Genomic DNA, 13,825 nt, shown 5'->3' with positions numbered 1-13,825 from the left:
GGGACTCAGATTATCTGATGAATTCTGTCAGCGTGGCACCGGTAGTATAGAGACCCTTCCCACAGATTAAACCGGTGCAAAAGTATATAAAAAATCTCGTTTTTATTCAATTCACTTTCTTTTCCAGCCGTTTCATTGTACAGGATTTCACTCTCAAATGGTACCAAAAGGAGTTATGTTCATTTTTAAGAGGGTAGATTGTTTATGTCACGGTGGATTTGTTGATACAGCCTTCTTTGAATCTCTGTGATGTTTTATAATTGAACTAAAATTTTTCTTTGATCTAAATATGATTGTCATATCTAGCACCGATTTTGCCACATTTAAAGGCATTACTAGATTACTTGGGTCTAGTACTATGCTGAATAAAGTGTTAAATTTAATCTTTTTGTCTATTTGTTACTATATATTGTTCTTTATAAACAACAACAGCTGTAAAAACTCTCTTTTAGATGAATGCTTTTTGCATGGTACTAGGCAAGGATTTCAGACATGTTTTGCTGTGATAGTTTAATCTAATCTCTGTTCTAGACCTGTTTTGTAGTTACAGAGTGAAAAATACAGCTTAAATCTACTTGTTGTTTTCTTCCTAGAGTATTTTTTTGTTTAAGGCTTTAGATAAAGCCACACGAAGCCTGGGGTCTCAGGTAAGACATGAATATATTTTAAACAGTTGCATTACCAAACATGTTTACTGTTACGGTACAATGCAACTGTTATGTCTTGTTAGGTTGTTGTAATAATTTAAAAGATAAATTAATTGAAGATCTTAATTGCAGAGTTTAACTGCCAAATTGATGTTTGTGCAGGTGACTTCAGACATGTTGTCTGTGGTATGCCATTGTACATTTTGGTCTGCTCCTGACATTCATACATTTGAACTCTGAGCCCAGTTTTGAGCGTACTGCTCATCCTGCTGTTTTCATCCTTTTACTTCTCCGCCACAGGTGAGGGTAATATGTTATTAATAAATAAATCATAAAAAAATTGAATAGTACTTTAAGGATTTCTAATAACCGTTAAGCCCTGATTGTCTAAAAGCATAGCCTTGATAATTGACCTTTTCCGCTCAGCATGGTCTTGTCTTCTTAAACACCTGGGGCACACTCTCACATGACTCAGAGGGAGCAATCAGGCTTCTCCTGGGACAGCTTCTGCAGTGGACCTTGTGTGCAGATACAGCAAATAATGAATTATTTCTAAAGCACAATTAAAGTACTTCAGTTTTTAAATTAAAAATGGTCAAGTTTTCTTCTTAAAAGGAACAAAAAACTTCAACAGCAGTATTGGGCATTTGCAGTGTGTTTAGCTTTTGCAAAGGAGTCCATGCAAAATACTTATAGAAATTAGATTAAAACCCAGTTAGAGCCAATTTCTGACTGATGACAAGGACATTTCTTTCAACATAAACATTCCACGGTATCTGACATATTAAAGCCCTGTATGGTGCAAAGGTTTTTTGGTTGTAAACCTTTAATAATTATTTTATGGAGCTATGAACAATCCATACTTTTAATTCCTGTGAGTGACAGCTTGACATTATTGAACCAGTATGATTTGTTTTCATTCCGAGCACAAAAACAGACATGAGATAAGTTAAAAGGTTAAACATATAATTGCTTCTCGGAAAGAAGTGCATTTGAAAATTAAATACCAATTTTCTTCGTGTCAGGGCAATGGTTCTTTTCTAATGAATGAAAGGCTCAGAAAGTAGCAAACATCTTGCAAATTCCTGTGTGCCCTCAACACTTTTTCCTCCAAGACTTGTTAATGTAATGAAATTAGATGTGTATCAGTATACTGCGAGACTGGTGATGAAGCGACTAATCTGCAATTCGAGGCTCTGAACTGTTTACCCAGTGCCCTGGAGCGAAGCGCTCCATTGTTGCTGCTTTGCTCTCTGTTCTGAAACATTTACTAAGGTTTCTCTTTTTAATTCTTTCTTAGTGATGGGATTTTGAAAGCAGACGTGTTAGTGGGAGTTCCGGGACGCTCGGTTAGAATCTGGGCCATGCAGACGATGTTCTTGTTCTGCTCCATCTGCTGTGCCTTCCGAACAGCACTCGTTAGACGCGCTTGCTGCAGGAATTAAAGTTTGTGCAACACGACACATCAAGCCAAGCATCATCACTCGTCCTGTGCAGCGAAACAGATTTACATTTCATTGAGATTTAATTGATATTGGAGCCTCTGTACAATTGAATTCTGAACAACATGCACTGTAAGAACCCGATTGTAAAGTTTTTTTTCCCTCGATACATCACTTACAGTATCACTTACTGTGTCACCCTTGTCTGTATCCAGTCTTATGTCCATACCCTTACGTTTAACACTTGTGGCATGTGGACATTGTTGTTATGATACTTAAGAAGAATTTTTAAAGCATTTTTTGGTTATATTAGGCTCTATGCTATTTATTTGTATGCCTTTTTAGAGATTATTTAATAGAAATCTAATTTGTCAAATGTTACATGCTTACATACAGTACCAGAATGTTTCAGACTTTGTTCTCTACTTAACACTAAGAATGTAGGTCTTGTGACATAAATGTCTTCACAGTCTTGAATAGCTCCGTGCGTTAGATTGTATTTTGTTTAACTTTTACCGTGTGCAAAATGCTGCATGAGCAAACCATTTTAATACAAACATTGCTGGTAAATAGGGAAGCTGGGAGCAGGGACTTTTGTTTTCACAAGGCACTAATACAGTAGCTGCTGCATGACAACTGCAATGTCAGCGTTTATCTTTGAACTCCCGATTATTAGTTTTGACTGCAGTCACCTCTCTGACAAGTGTTATTGCTGTTCTATTTTATATCCCTGTTCCAGCTGATTTCTAATGATAATGCTCTCCCTAGTTCACTGCTTCTCTGGAAATTACAGACATGCTTTGACAGGACAAACTACTTAACAGCCTGTGCTTAACTCATCCTCCTTTGTTGTGATGTCATGACCATTGCTGCTATGCTCCGTACCTTAAGAATAGTACGACACAGTATCCTCAAGACATTCTCGAAAGCGTCCCTGCAGACTGTAAAACCCTCGGATGAGTTTCTGATGGGAGCAGAGCTCTGTTAGCAGTGCTGCATGTTCAGTCCGGCACTTTTCAGAAATGTAATCAAATCATAGGAAGGAATGCTTTTATCTTGTGTTGACATCTGCACTCTGGGTCTGTGACCATTTCTCTGAATCAGCACAAGGGCAGATAAACCTTTCGCAGATAAAATTTGTGAAGTTGTCGCAATTTCACCCCGATTTCCATATTAATAATGGATGTACTATGTCTCCCTTTGCTGGTGCCAGATATAAGATTCAAAAGGACCAGAGGTTATCTTGCCATTAGCTATGCACTCTGAGGGTTTTTCAAAAATAAGTGAGGGACCACGGCTGACAAGACGATAACCTTTAATCTCCTGGAGCAATATTCTGGCGATTCCATACTTCAGTATTTTAGAAAGGGTTACATCCATATGCATAGATTGTTGTGTTCTGCAAGCACCAACGTGCAAATGTGCTGACCCTCTGTGTCGGCTTGTTGTGAGTTCAGATCCCAGCTCTGACAGATGGGTTCAGACTCATTACTTACCCAGTGATGCATCCAGTTTGTAGATTTGGAGTGCCGGTGACTACTTCCGTGGTCTCATCAGAGAGGGGACGTTCATGTAGAATGTCTGATTTGCCAAACGGTGTTGGCGATGCTCTTCCCTCCAGGAGTCTAGGAGGAAAGGTAGGAGACCCAGACAGATTCCTGGGATGTCAATAAGGAACCCCTGAAGGGTCTTCTGTACACTGCCATGATATTACAGTAGAAAATGTCTGCTGGTCATTACTGCTATGTGTATACTGTAATTAGCCATTTCTTCTTGTTTTGCTGTCATCAAGAAGCCTTTCTGTTTAAGCCCATCATTTTTTTTTCCTATTGACATATGACTGAAATACATGTGGGCTCTTGGAGGGCTGGATTGGATTGCATCTGCTAAACAAAATGGGTAAATACACGGACTCGTGGATTGATTACAGGGTGAGGAAGGTTTCCCACAGAGCTAGCACTGAAATGCACTGTTGGCAGAATATAGAACAGCGAAGCTTTAACTGGGAGAAGTCCTGTGGCAGCTGAGGGAGTAGTGCTGGATGATGGGAATACCGTTGTATTTGTTCATCTTCTATCGGAAAGACCAGGTTTTGCATAATTTTCCAATACAGAAGTGAGATTAGTTGATAAAGCATGTTTTTCCACTTGGGGGAAGAATGGCTTATTGCCTTAACACCTCACTGTGCTACTGGGAACCAGACTAGCAAGACTTCAAAGTGAGGCGACACCGATGAATTGGGGCTGTTCATCAAGTACAGTGCGTGTTGTTTTGAAATGCACGTTATTTGACTGTGATGAACATGATCGTAGTCTTCAGTGTAGTGTGAATGCTAGGTCTCAGCTTTGATCTGATGCTCTGGAAGCAGAAGTGTTTTTAATCACTTCCTGACCATTCTGTGGAAGCGCAGCTCGGATGTGTCAGGTGGACGACAGGTTTCCTGTGTATTCCAAGAATGTATTTCTGTTCTCCAGACACTGAGTGAGAGAAGCCATGTTGAACTAGAAATGAGAAAGAACACTGTGACTGAAGGAAAAGTCCAAAATCGATAACAAAGAGAGAAGAAAACATGAAATACATAAGTTACTAATAAAAAAATCCGGTCAAACCACCTTACATCTGACTACAGGCAAAATATTAAGTTAACCAAAACAAATTGACTGCAATTTTCTACATACTACCAACAATCTTTAATTGAAGTATTTTCATTAAACTAATAAGACAGTGACATCACCTGAGTTTGAGCGTTCAACCCTTATCTGTACACTCTGTACATAAACCAATTCCTCACCCAAGTACATGCATTATCTTGACTGCCTGCTACCTACAGTGTGAGAATTAATCATCTGAGGAACTTTGTCGAAAACCTTCTAGAAAACTTCAATATACCATACGCTCTGTTGCATCAGTTGCAACTTTTAGTCAGTGAAAGTCTGCGAGTTAGTTAAGCAAGACTTACCTTTTTGTAAGACTTTATTATATCAAATAGCTTGATACGATATAAACCTTCAAGTACAGTGATTAGTGTACTGATTTATCTAAACCATCTAGAAGAGTAATTGTAAGCTCCTAGGTCTTATGCATAACTGCAGTTGTAAGTGGTGTACTTTTTTCGAAAGATTCAGTAACTCAGTAACTCAGATATTAGAAGCTCTTTTAGTTCATGTTGGATATATTTGCCATATTTTAAGGTAGAACATGGTGTCTTGGGGTTATATTGTAAAATCAAAGTCTGGCAAACGGCCCTGTAAAACAAAAACTTTAAACACTCCTTCATTTTTGGTACTTTTTAGAGATGTGCTTGTGTTCATTGAGTGATGCTTAATGTTTCATTTACTGGTAGCATTTAATCCTATCATTTAATATAAATGCAACCACACATCTGAACATTTCTGTAATTCTAATTAGATTTTGGCAGGCTGGCATAGGCAATGTTGTGTATGAGGTAATATGTATTACCTCTCGAAAGAAGTGCTTATGCAAATGTTGTAAATTGTAATTGAAATTATCTTTTGCAGCATTTTTTCAAGGACAAAAAGGTAGGCCAGCACCCATTTTGTGGAAAGAGTTGCTCATTAGAAAAGGTTTGTTTGTGGTAGTGTATAATTAAAGTAATGGTCACAGCTTGTGTGGCAGCAAATAGTCCATTGTTTGTTTGATTGCTGTACAAGTCAGGAGATCAGTGCTCACTAAAAGATGTATGCACATTAGCATGGGAGAGAAGAGGTTCAGAATGTATTGCCACAGATTTTCCTGACAACACTGCAGAAAGAAACAACATAAGAAGCAGAGCCTTTTGCTTGTGTGATGCAGGAGAGCTAGCAGATTTAGTTGCTGAAAGTTAAAAAATAAATGAATCATAAAACGACAGCCTGATACCTTACAACTGGCTATGTAAAGAAATAGTATTTTGTTCCAAGCCTGCTTGCTGGGTCTTTGTGATTGATAGAAATAGCCTAATAAGAACTTCTCATTATGTTCAAGCATTGCATTAATTGTGCTTTTAGATTACATTAAGTACATACATTTGTTTTAATCTTATCTTCTTATAAACCCATAGACATAATCCCCGTATGCTGAAAGCAACTTCAGACAGGTTTTAGAGACTCTCTCTTCTTCATAAATTAGCTAGTGGTCATCATAGAATGTCAGACAATCCCATTATGTAACAGGTTGGTGAGACACTAGAGAGGAAAAAATGAATGAATCACACAGCAGATGTCATTTTTTATAACTATGTTACTGAACAATGAGTTGATTTTCCTTTAATATATGAAGCTAGCTGCGAGTGAATTCATATTAACAAAACTTTTGTGTACATGCCAGAGATGTGTGAGTTGTAAATTCAACAGAGCAGGCACAAATCTGAATGTAGTTAGATGCACTACGGTGTGTAAGGTGTGAGAGCTGGAATATTTACAATTTATCTTTACATTAAGTGGTTGACATTTTGCATTGACACTAATATTTATATAGGTGTAATGTGAAGAATATTAGCTGGCGTAATCTAGCCTGGCTCAGGTTTATAAGTCATACAGTACATGCTTGTAGCTCCGACCTTGTAGTTTCTCACTGTGAGCATTGCAGCCAGAATTTCAAATTCAGGAAAGCGCTGCATCTAAAGACTAAAGTACTGTCGTCTTGTTATTAATGGTCAGCACTCAGGCTGCAGTAAGTAATACTTTTTTAAAATGCCATCATTTAAATGTAGATTGTGGCATTCTGAATGATCATCTGAAAGGTTCCAACATGAAATGAATTTTAGCTCCTAAAGTCCATAAATAATGCTGGCTGACATGGACGTCTGAAATCAGGTCAGGACGAAGTGGGCTGCGTTCCCCTGACGGTGTGGAACATTCTCTTGAATTTAAAAGATTATTAGAATCCACAAAACACACTAAACACTGCAAAGTAAAAAAAAAAGGTTTTGTTTCACATAATAACTATTGACCTTTTTGCTCAATGTACACTGTTTTCAGGTGTTAGCTGTTCTGTTCCATCAACACTGAAGATTGAACATGACTTTTTTAATAGGAAACACCGGAGTTACTGACTGCTCAAAGGACTTGTGTGTTGTAATTGAATATGGGGGAAAGGAAATATAAACAAAGGAAGGAACAAACACAACTCAGGGTTTACATTCGAAGGTCCCTCTTCAGAGTTGTTCTCTTAGAGTTAGAAGAAATAATCCTGAAGTGCAGAGTTAAAACATCATAAATGCACTTTTGATTTACTTATTCATTTTCTCTCTAGAGCGACTTAGAAGAAAAGGCTAAAGTGTTCATGATAGCATTCAATGTCAGGGCAGATAAAGAATAAGGGAATTGTGGGAGAGTGGAACAAGCTACCCAGCCATGTTATTGAAGCTGATACCCTGACTTTATTTACAGAGAAGGATGAGGATGAGGTTTTCTGATTTATCAGCTGCCAATGACCAAACGGTCTAAATGAGCTGTAGAGATAGCTGTAGAGTATCCAGCAGGCCAGGAGCTGCTGCCGCTAAATTTCTGTCGTACTCACTACCTTCCTGCTTTTATTCAGATTGTTCAAGTAGGTAGCTGCATCCGCATGCGTGGGCTGCAAAGGAACAAGTAGAAGGTTTTTTCCATTTGAAAAGAGAAGAAAGGAAACACAACGTTTGGCCTTCTTCGGGTCGAGAAGAAGAAGGCTCCACAGCTGAAACATTGTGTTTCTTTTCATCTCTTTTCAGCATGGGATAAACCTTTTACTTGTTTCTTTATTCAAATTGACCACCTTAAAAATTGCATTCACTGGGCAAGTGCTTTCTGTATAGTTGCTTAAATTTTAAAAAATGTCAGTGAAACCAGTTTCATACTCCTGTTACCTTCCAAAGAGTCGGATTGTATCTCTGTGAGGAAATATTCAGTTGCCGAAAATTCTTAAATTTATCCTTATACATTTAGGAAAATGTGGTATCCACATATGTGTATTTTTTGTGTTCATCAGATTCTGTTTGGTCGTTTTATGTGTTTTGTGTTATACAGAGAATTCTCTTGCATTGCATAGTATTTGATCATATTTTGTGTTTGAATATTTAAAAAGAAAATTCCAAAAGAATTTTGGAAACTTACATTTCCCAAATTTAAATTTCCAAAAGGATGTTGTCTATTTAGGTTCCAGTGTTCAGTTACATCTGGCAGGGAATAAGGGTTTGAAACCCAAAGTCAGAATTTCTGTAAGTTGATTCTGACTGGGTCGGTACCGAAGTGCAGCACTGATCTCTGCTGATAAATCAATATCCTCGTAGTGTAGCTACCACTGCTTTCTGCATGGTGTCTTTAGCAGGCAAGCAGATTAAAAGCAGGCAGATCTTGACCTGCATTCGCACACATCAAGTACCTCTTTTGTCAGCTTTCTATTAAATTGCAGGTACTGTACCTTAAAGGTGTTGTTTACTTGCTTAGAAAAGACACGCATTTGAACTGTGTAGCGTATGTGAAGTCTACACCAATTTAATATAAAAGGACTGAGTAGCTCAGGCTTTATGTTATGTGAAGACTTTTAGCTTCTAAACCGGGAATTGATCTTTGTGGTTGTAATATGCTCTTATTTTAGTGCAGTTTATTTTTTCATTTGTAATGCAATCAGAGTATTTTTGATTTTGCTAGAGCTGGGCTTTGTTTTGTTCCAGCTGATGGATGAGACGACAGTTTATTTTTGTTACTAAAAAAGCCTTAAAAAGAAAAATGTGCTAAATGGTATTACCAATACAATTTTATTTTCAATGTTTGTGAATGCAAACAATTTGTTCAAATAAGTTAGTTAATAAATTAATAAATAAACCAAAGAATTAATGCTGACCAATAAGGTGTCTTACAGAAAGCAGATGACTTCAGATTGCTGAAGATATTTAGAAAACTAAGAAATTCTGTATAATTACACTTCATTTTTTCAATACATGCCAATCAGTGTGCTAAATGCTAACAGACAAAATGTTATCATTAAGGTCATGAGAAATACCCTTAAGGAGTGCATCTGTTTCTGAGACAAAGCTCTGTGGCAAATTGGCAGCAAGTTGGGGGAAAAAGCCTTCACGTTTCAGATTTCGGACTCAGGAATACGACTGGGTGCAAAGGCAGGATAGCTGTTTGGTATGTGGTTTTTAATGAGGAGAATATAGATATGGACAGTGATTGGGAAGGTTTGCATGTGATAGAACAGTCCAGTGTCTGGAGAGATAGACTGCATATAGGGAGGAGGATGTTTAAGTGTTTTCACATGTACGGAAAGAAAATTGTATGATGTGTTGGAACGGAAAGCCTACATAGAATATAACAGAATAACCATGCTTGTCTTGTCTGAATATTTCAGATGGTAGTTATATAACACAGGCTATATGTAGTACCTTTTCAGAGTACGCAAAAGCCATCTCATTAGTTCTTACTCTAATGCCTGCTCCTAATTATCTTTAGTAATTAAACACCCATACTGAGTTTGGCAAAAGAGAAATCTTTTCTTATTTATAAGTATATAAATTAGAAGGAATATTAATTGAATTCCTGCCCCTGAAAAACTTGCTTACTGTTTGATAATTTTTTAGCTTTAGCAGTTTCGGCTCATTTACAAAATTTAGTTGTACAAAATAAGTTAAAAAACTAAAAGCTTTGATCATTCTTATATGTCACAGTGGATTTTCCAATGTATTTAAATATATTGCTTACGTTGTGTTCAGTTTTTCTTAAAGCAGTTTAAGACTCCTAAACAAGGTAAGATATAGACTTGCATCAGGTCACATCTGCCTCCAGATGTTTCTGACAAAGTGACTTTGGAATTATCGAAAAGCTTTCCATTAAGACAGATCAGCTACCCTCAAACCATGAGTTAGTGATTCTTTCACAAGTACAAATGTACAAGCACTCTTTATTTTTTAAATAGAAAAATGCAATTTCAGTCCTTGGGAGATTTGAAAAGCTGTATCTGTTTTTTCAGTCCACTTGCCAGAGATTTTGCAGAGTGGTTTTCAAGTCTTTCAGGTGGAATCATGAGAGGTTTCAGTAACAGCTAACAGTGATAACACTTGATGGGCCAGACTCAGATATGTTAGATCACAATGACCAATTATGGCTAAGTCAGTGTCAGTGCTGAAGGTTTGTGATCGTGTTATGTAGGGAATTTAGCCTTTGTTCTGTGCCTGATTATACTTGGTTACTGCTGGGGTACTTTCACATAATTTAACACTGAGCATGATCTTACTATTGACATCTTCCCTGAAAAAAAATCTATAAAGGCTTTAAAGCTGGGTCCTGTCCTTCTTAGGGAATTCAGTTAGGGTCCATGGTTTATCTTGCCCTACACAATGAGTACAATTCAGGCCAGAAAGGAGCTAAATAACACAGACATCCAAGAACAGCTATGAAGACATTCTGTACTTCACAGGCAGTCTGAAAGACAAATATATATATACAGTATATACAATTCAGAAGAAAAGAGAGGGTCTATTTTTCTTTCTGATAACACCACTGCTCAGTTAATTACCTAACTACTGATTTTTATCACGTACACAATGTTTCTTAGGTGTTCTTTATTAGGTTTATTGTGGCTCTATGATAATATCAGTGCAGTTGCTGGAGCTGTCAGCGGGATGTTCGTGCAGACTCAGATTGGGAACTACAGTGGGTTTATCCACGGAAAAGGATGTTTCAAATCCGGAGAAAATGCCCGAAGAATCCCCATCGCCTAAATTTAGCAGGACCCCGTGCTGTTTAAATCAGCTATGCTTTTTATTTTTAAAAGATTCAGATATTCTCTCTCCTTTTCAGTTCTGCCCTCAACTGTGTTCAATTATAGGGAAGACTCGAGGAAATATGTTTCTCCATTAGCTTGGTATACAACAGAGAAAAGGGAGGTGTAGCTTACAAAGAGTGTTTTTTGCTTAAACTGAATTCTTCGGAGAATTGTATCATGAGTTGCAGAATTAGGGAACTGTACATCTTTGAGGTTTTTTTTTATATGCCCGTGCACACAACAAAAATGATATCAAGTTTCTCAACCGTCTGTGAAAAACTGGAGGAAAAAAGATTGCTGTGTCTTTAAGCCATCCTCGTGCCTAATGAAAAAAATAAGTTCTAAGGGGCTCTGATCTTGTGTTTTAGTAAAATAGAACTCTACGGCTGAGTGACAGCTCTGATCTAAAGCATTTAAGTGTAAGTTTTGATCTCTCTGCCTTTGATTAAAACTAATGAGCTCATTTAATTCAAAATGGGAATCTCTGATAAGAGAAATAAGGTTGATGTGATTGGATTAGAGGGGCGAATTAAACTCTTAGAGCTGAAGTTTGTGCTTATATAGTGTATTAAAAAGCTGTTGGCGTATTCTGCTGTGTTAGATGATGAGAAAAATTTCATAGTAATTCATATTTAATCAGAAGAAATGAAATGACTAAATATAACATGGCTCGGCTTTTCCCTAGAGTGATAAAGGACTAGTTAGATTTTAAATGACATTTAATTCATGTCCTCAGAAACAAAAAAACTCATAAAAGATATCGCAGGGGGGTGATGTCCCCACTTTCAAGTGTATTGTTTCCAGAGAAGAGTGAAAGTCACAGCAGTCTTGTAATATGCAGAATAGTACGAAACAGGATTTTGCAGGTGCCTTCATCATAATCCTGTTTTCGGTTCCATCTCCTTCCCTTGTCCAGAATCTCCTCGGTCTCACAGTAAAGGGTAAAGGAATTCTCCTGAAAGGAAGACAACATCAGCACTTTCTCTGGCTGATTGGTATAAGAGAATTTAAATCGCACTTTTGGGACAGTGCATGCTACCAATTATTTTACGTTGTTCCGTGTGTGTGTGGTGTTTTTATTTATTGATAACCTATCTGGGTTACAAATATATGTACTGTATGTAGAGTATCAGTCTTCCTTTTACTCTGGTGTGCTGTTTATATTGAAAGATGTACTGTAAGAAAGGTCAAACATTTTGGTCTGGCCTTAAACAAGGAAATTTCTGCTTTTATGCCTTAAATGCGAAGCATTTTTAAGCTCTTTTTTTAAATGAATGCAGAATTTATTAATGTCCTCTTCTGTAGTACTAAATACTCTTTATGTGAAGGATCTTTTAAGTTGGAGATTAGTTTTAAAGAAGGTTCAGAAAAGTGAGACTGCAGTTAAGTCTTGCTTTGTGAGCTGGAAGGAGCAGAGCTCTTCGGGCAGTTCCCTCTAGATCTTGAGGTGCCAGGTCCTGAAGGGCAGACCCTGGGGAGGAAAACACACACCAAACAGAGATTTGTAAAGCGTCTTGCCTGGCAACAAATCATTTACCCCTTCTCTGAAAATCGCATTAAAAATTACAAATCTAGTAAGAGGCAAAACATAAATGAGAAGGAGGAGTATAATCAATTTTTTCAAGTAGTATATTTAACACTAGACACGTTAGCAAATGGGTTTGATGAAAATCTGACTAGACACTCTCATAAAATGGAATACATGCTGGCCAGGAGTATTCTGGGTCATGCAAAATATCAGGCTGGTGACTACAGTATCCTTAGGGTTCATGGAATGTATTTGATATTATCTTCAGATTAACAGCTCCCAATTAGAAAATGTGTTTAGGAATGTTGATATAGAAATTTGACATCAACCACCTGACCAAAGGATGAGGCGGATGGTGCCCCCCTGCAGAAGGAGAAGGGGGAACCAGGAAGCAGCCACACAGGTGGAGATGTGGGGGAGGAGGGATGCAGACAGACGAGCACAAGGAAGAGAGAGGCTTTTCAGGACGTGACATCGTAGAGAATTGCGGGTTAAAGTGGCAGCTTTGAACTTGGTTCCTCCCGAATGTTTGTTTTAAACTCCATTAATGATTTAATTAAAAAAAGTATAATTAAAAGTATAAAAACAAAGGCATGTACAAAATTATGGTTTGTATTCGTTTGACTCATTGTGCAATTCTGGACTTTTGGAAATCAATGCAGTAGCACTTTCTTTACTTTCACCTTTCTTCAAAGTTGGGATAACTTTGTGTGTTTCCATGTTCTTCATGAAAAGTTCAGAAAGATTGCCATAACAGGCAGAAAGCGGCATAGCTTGTGTGTCCTCATTAGGTTTGTTTAAAATTTTCATGGCCATTGGTTGTTATTGAATTATATTTTTCTATTAAATGATTATCTAGAGAAAATAGAAACTCAATGAGAAGTTATTGCAAGTCTCCTAACTGAATGTATTTTTAATATCAGCCATCTCCTGGGTTTCCCCACACTAATATATAAAAGTATCGTTAACTAATTGAATTCTTGTTTGTTTTCACAGTGGAATCCACCAGCCCCAGTTTGCTAGCGCCTGACAATACCCTTGAGCGCTCCTTCTTTATACGAATGAAATCCACACTGACCAAGAGGGGTGTCCATATCAAATCATCTGGATATAAGGTACACAAGACCCCACTTTGCTGTTGTCATTTGTATTCATTACCATTCACATTAAAAAAATACCCGTGACCTTACCTGCAACGAAATAATTGTCTCATAAACAAACAAGCCTCCCATCTCATTGCAATGTGACTCATTTTGAGTTTAACAAAATGAAAGCTGACAATGTCATATCGTCATATATTTGGGATTATTTCATCCTATTAAAAATGTGTGCAAAAACCGCAAAGTGTGGCATTCATGGTACATATCCTGCTGATGGGTTCTGATTTCAGGTGGTTCTGCATTTACAGAATGTTTTGTTAATGCACATAGGTTCAATCCTCTATCCTGTTTTTTGAATAAATA

At 37.4% G+C, this 13,825-nt stretch overlaps 1 protein-coding gene across 4 annotated transcripts in view; it reads left to right on the top strand.

The window, feature by feature from the left end:
• The window catches only part of npas3 (neuronal PAS domain protein 3), a 279,243-nt gene that overhangs the window by 243,082 nt on the left and 22,336 nt on the right, over nucleotides 1-13,825 (top strand). For all 4 annotated transcript variants that reach the window (XM_088647618.1, XM_088647621.1, XM_088647619.1 and 1 more), the window contains one exon: nucleotides 13,359-13,477. In XM_088647618.1, coding sequence (XP_088503744.1) covers nucleotides 13,359-13,477 — 119 coding nt within the window. The remainder of the gene's footprint in view (nucleotides 1-13,358; nucleotides 13,478-13,825) is intronic.

This window comes from Lepisosteus platostomus, chromosome 10, assembly GCF_059453375.1.
Source record: "Lepisosteus platostomus isolate fLepPlt1 chromosome 10, fLepPlt1.hap1, whole genome shotgun sequence".
Classification (NCBI taxonomy): Eukaryota; Metazoa; Chordata; class Actinopteri; order Semionotiformes; family Lepisosteidae; genus Lepisosteus; species Lepisosteus platostomus.
This window is presented reverse-complemented; position numbering and strand designations above follow the sequence as displayed.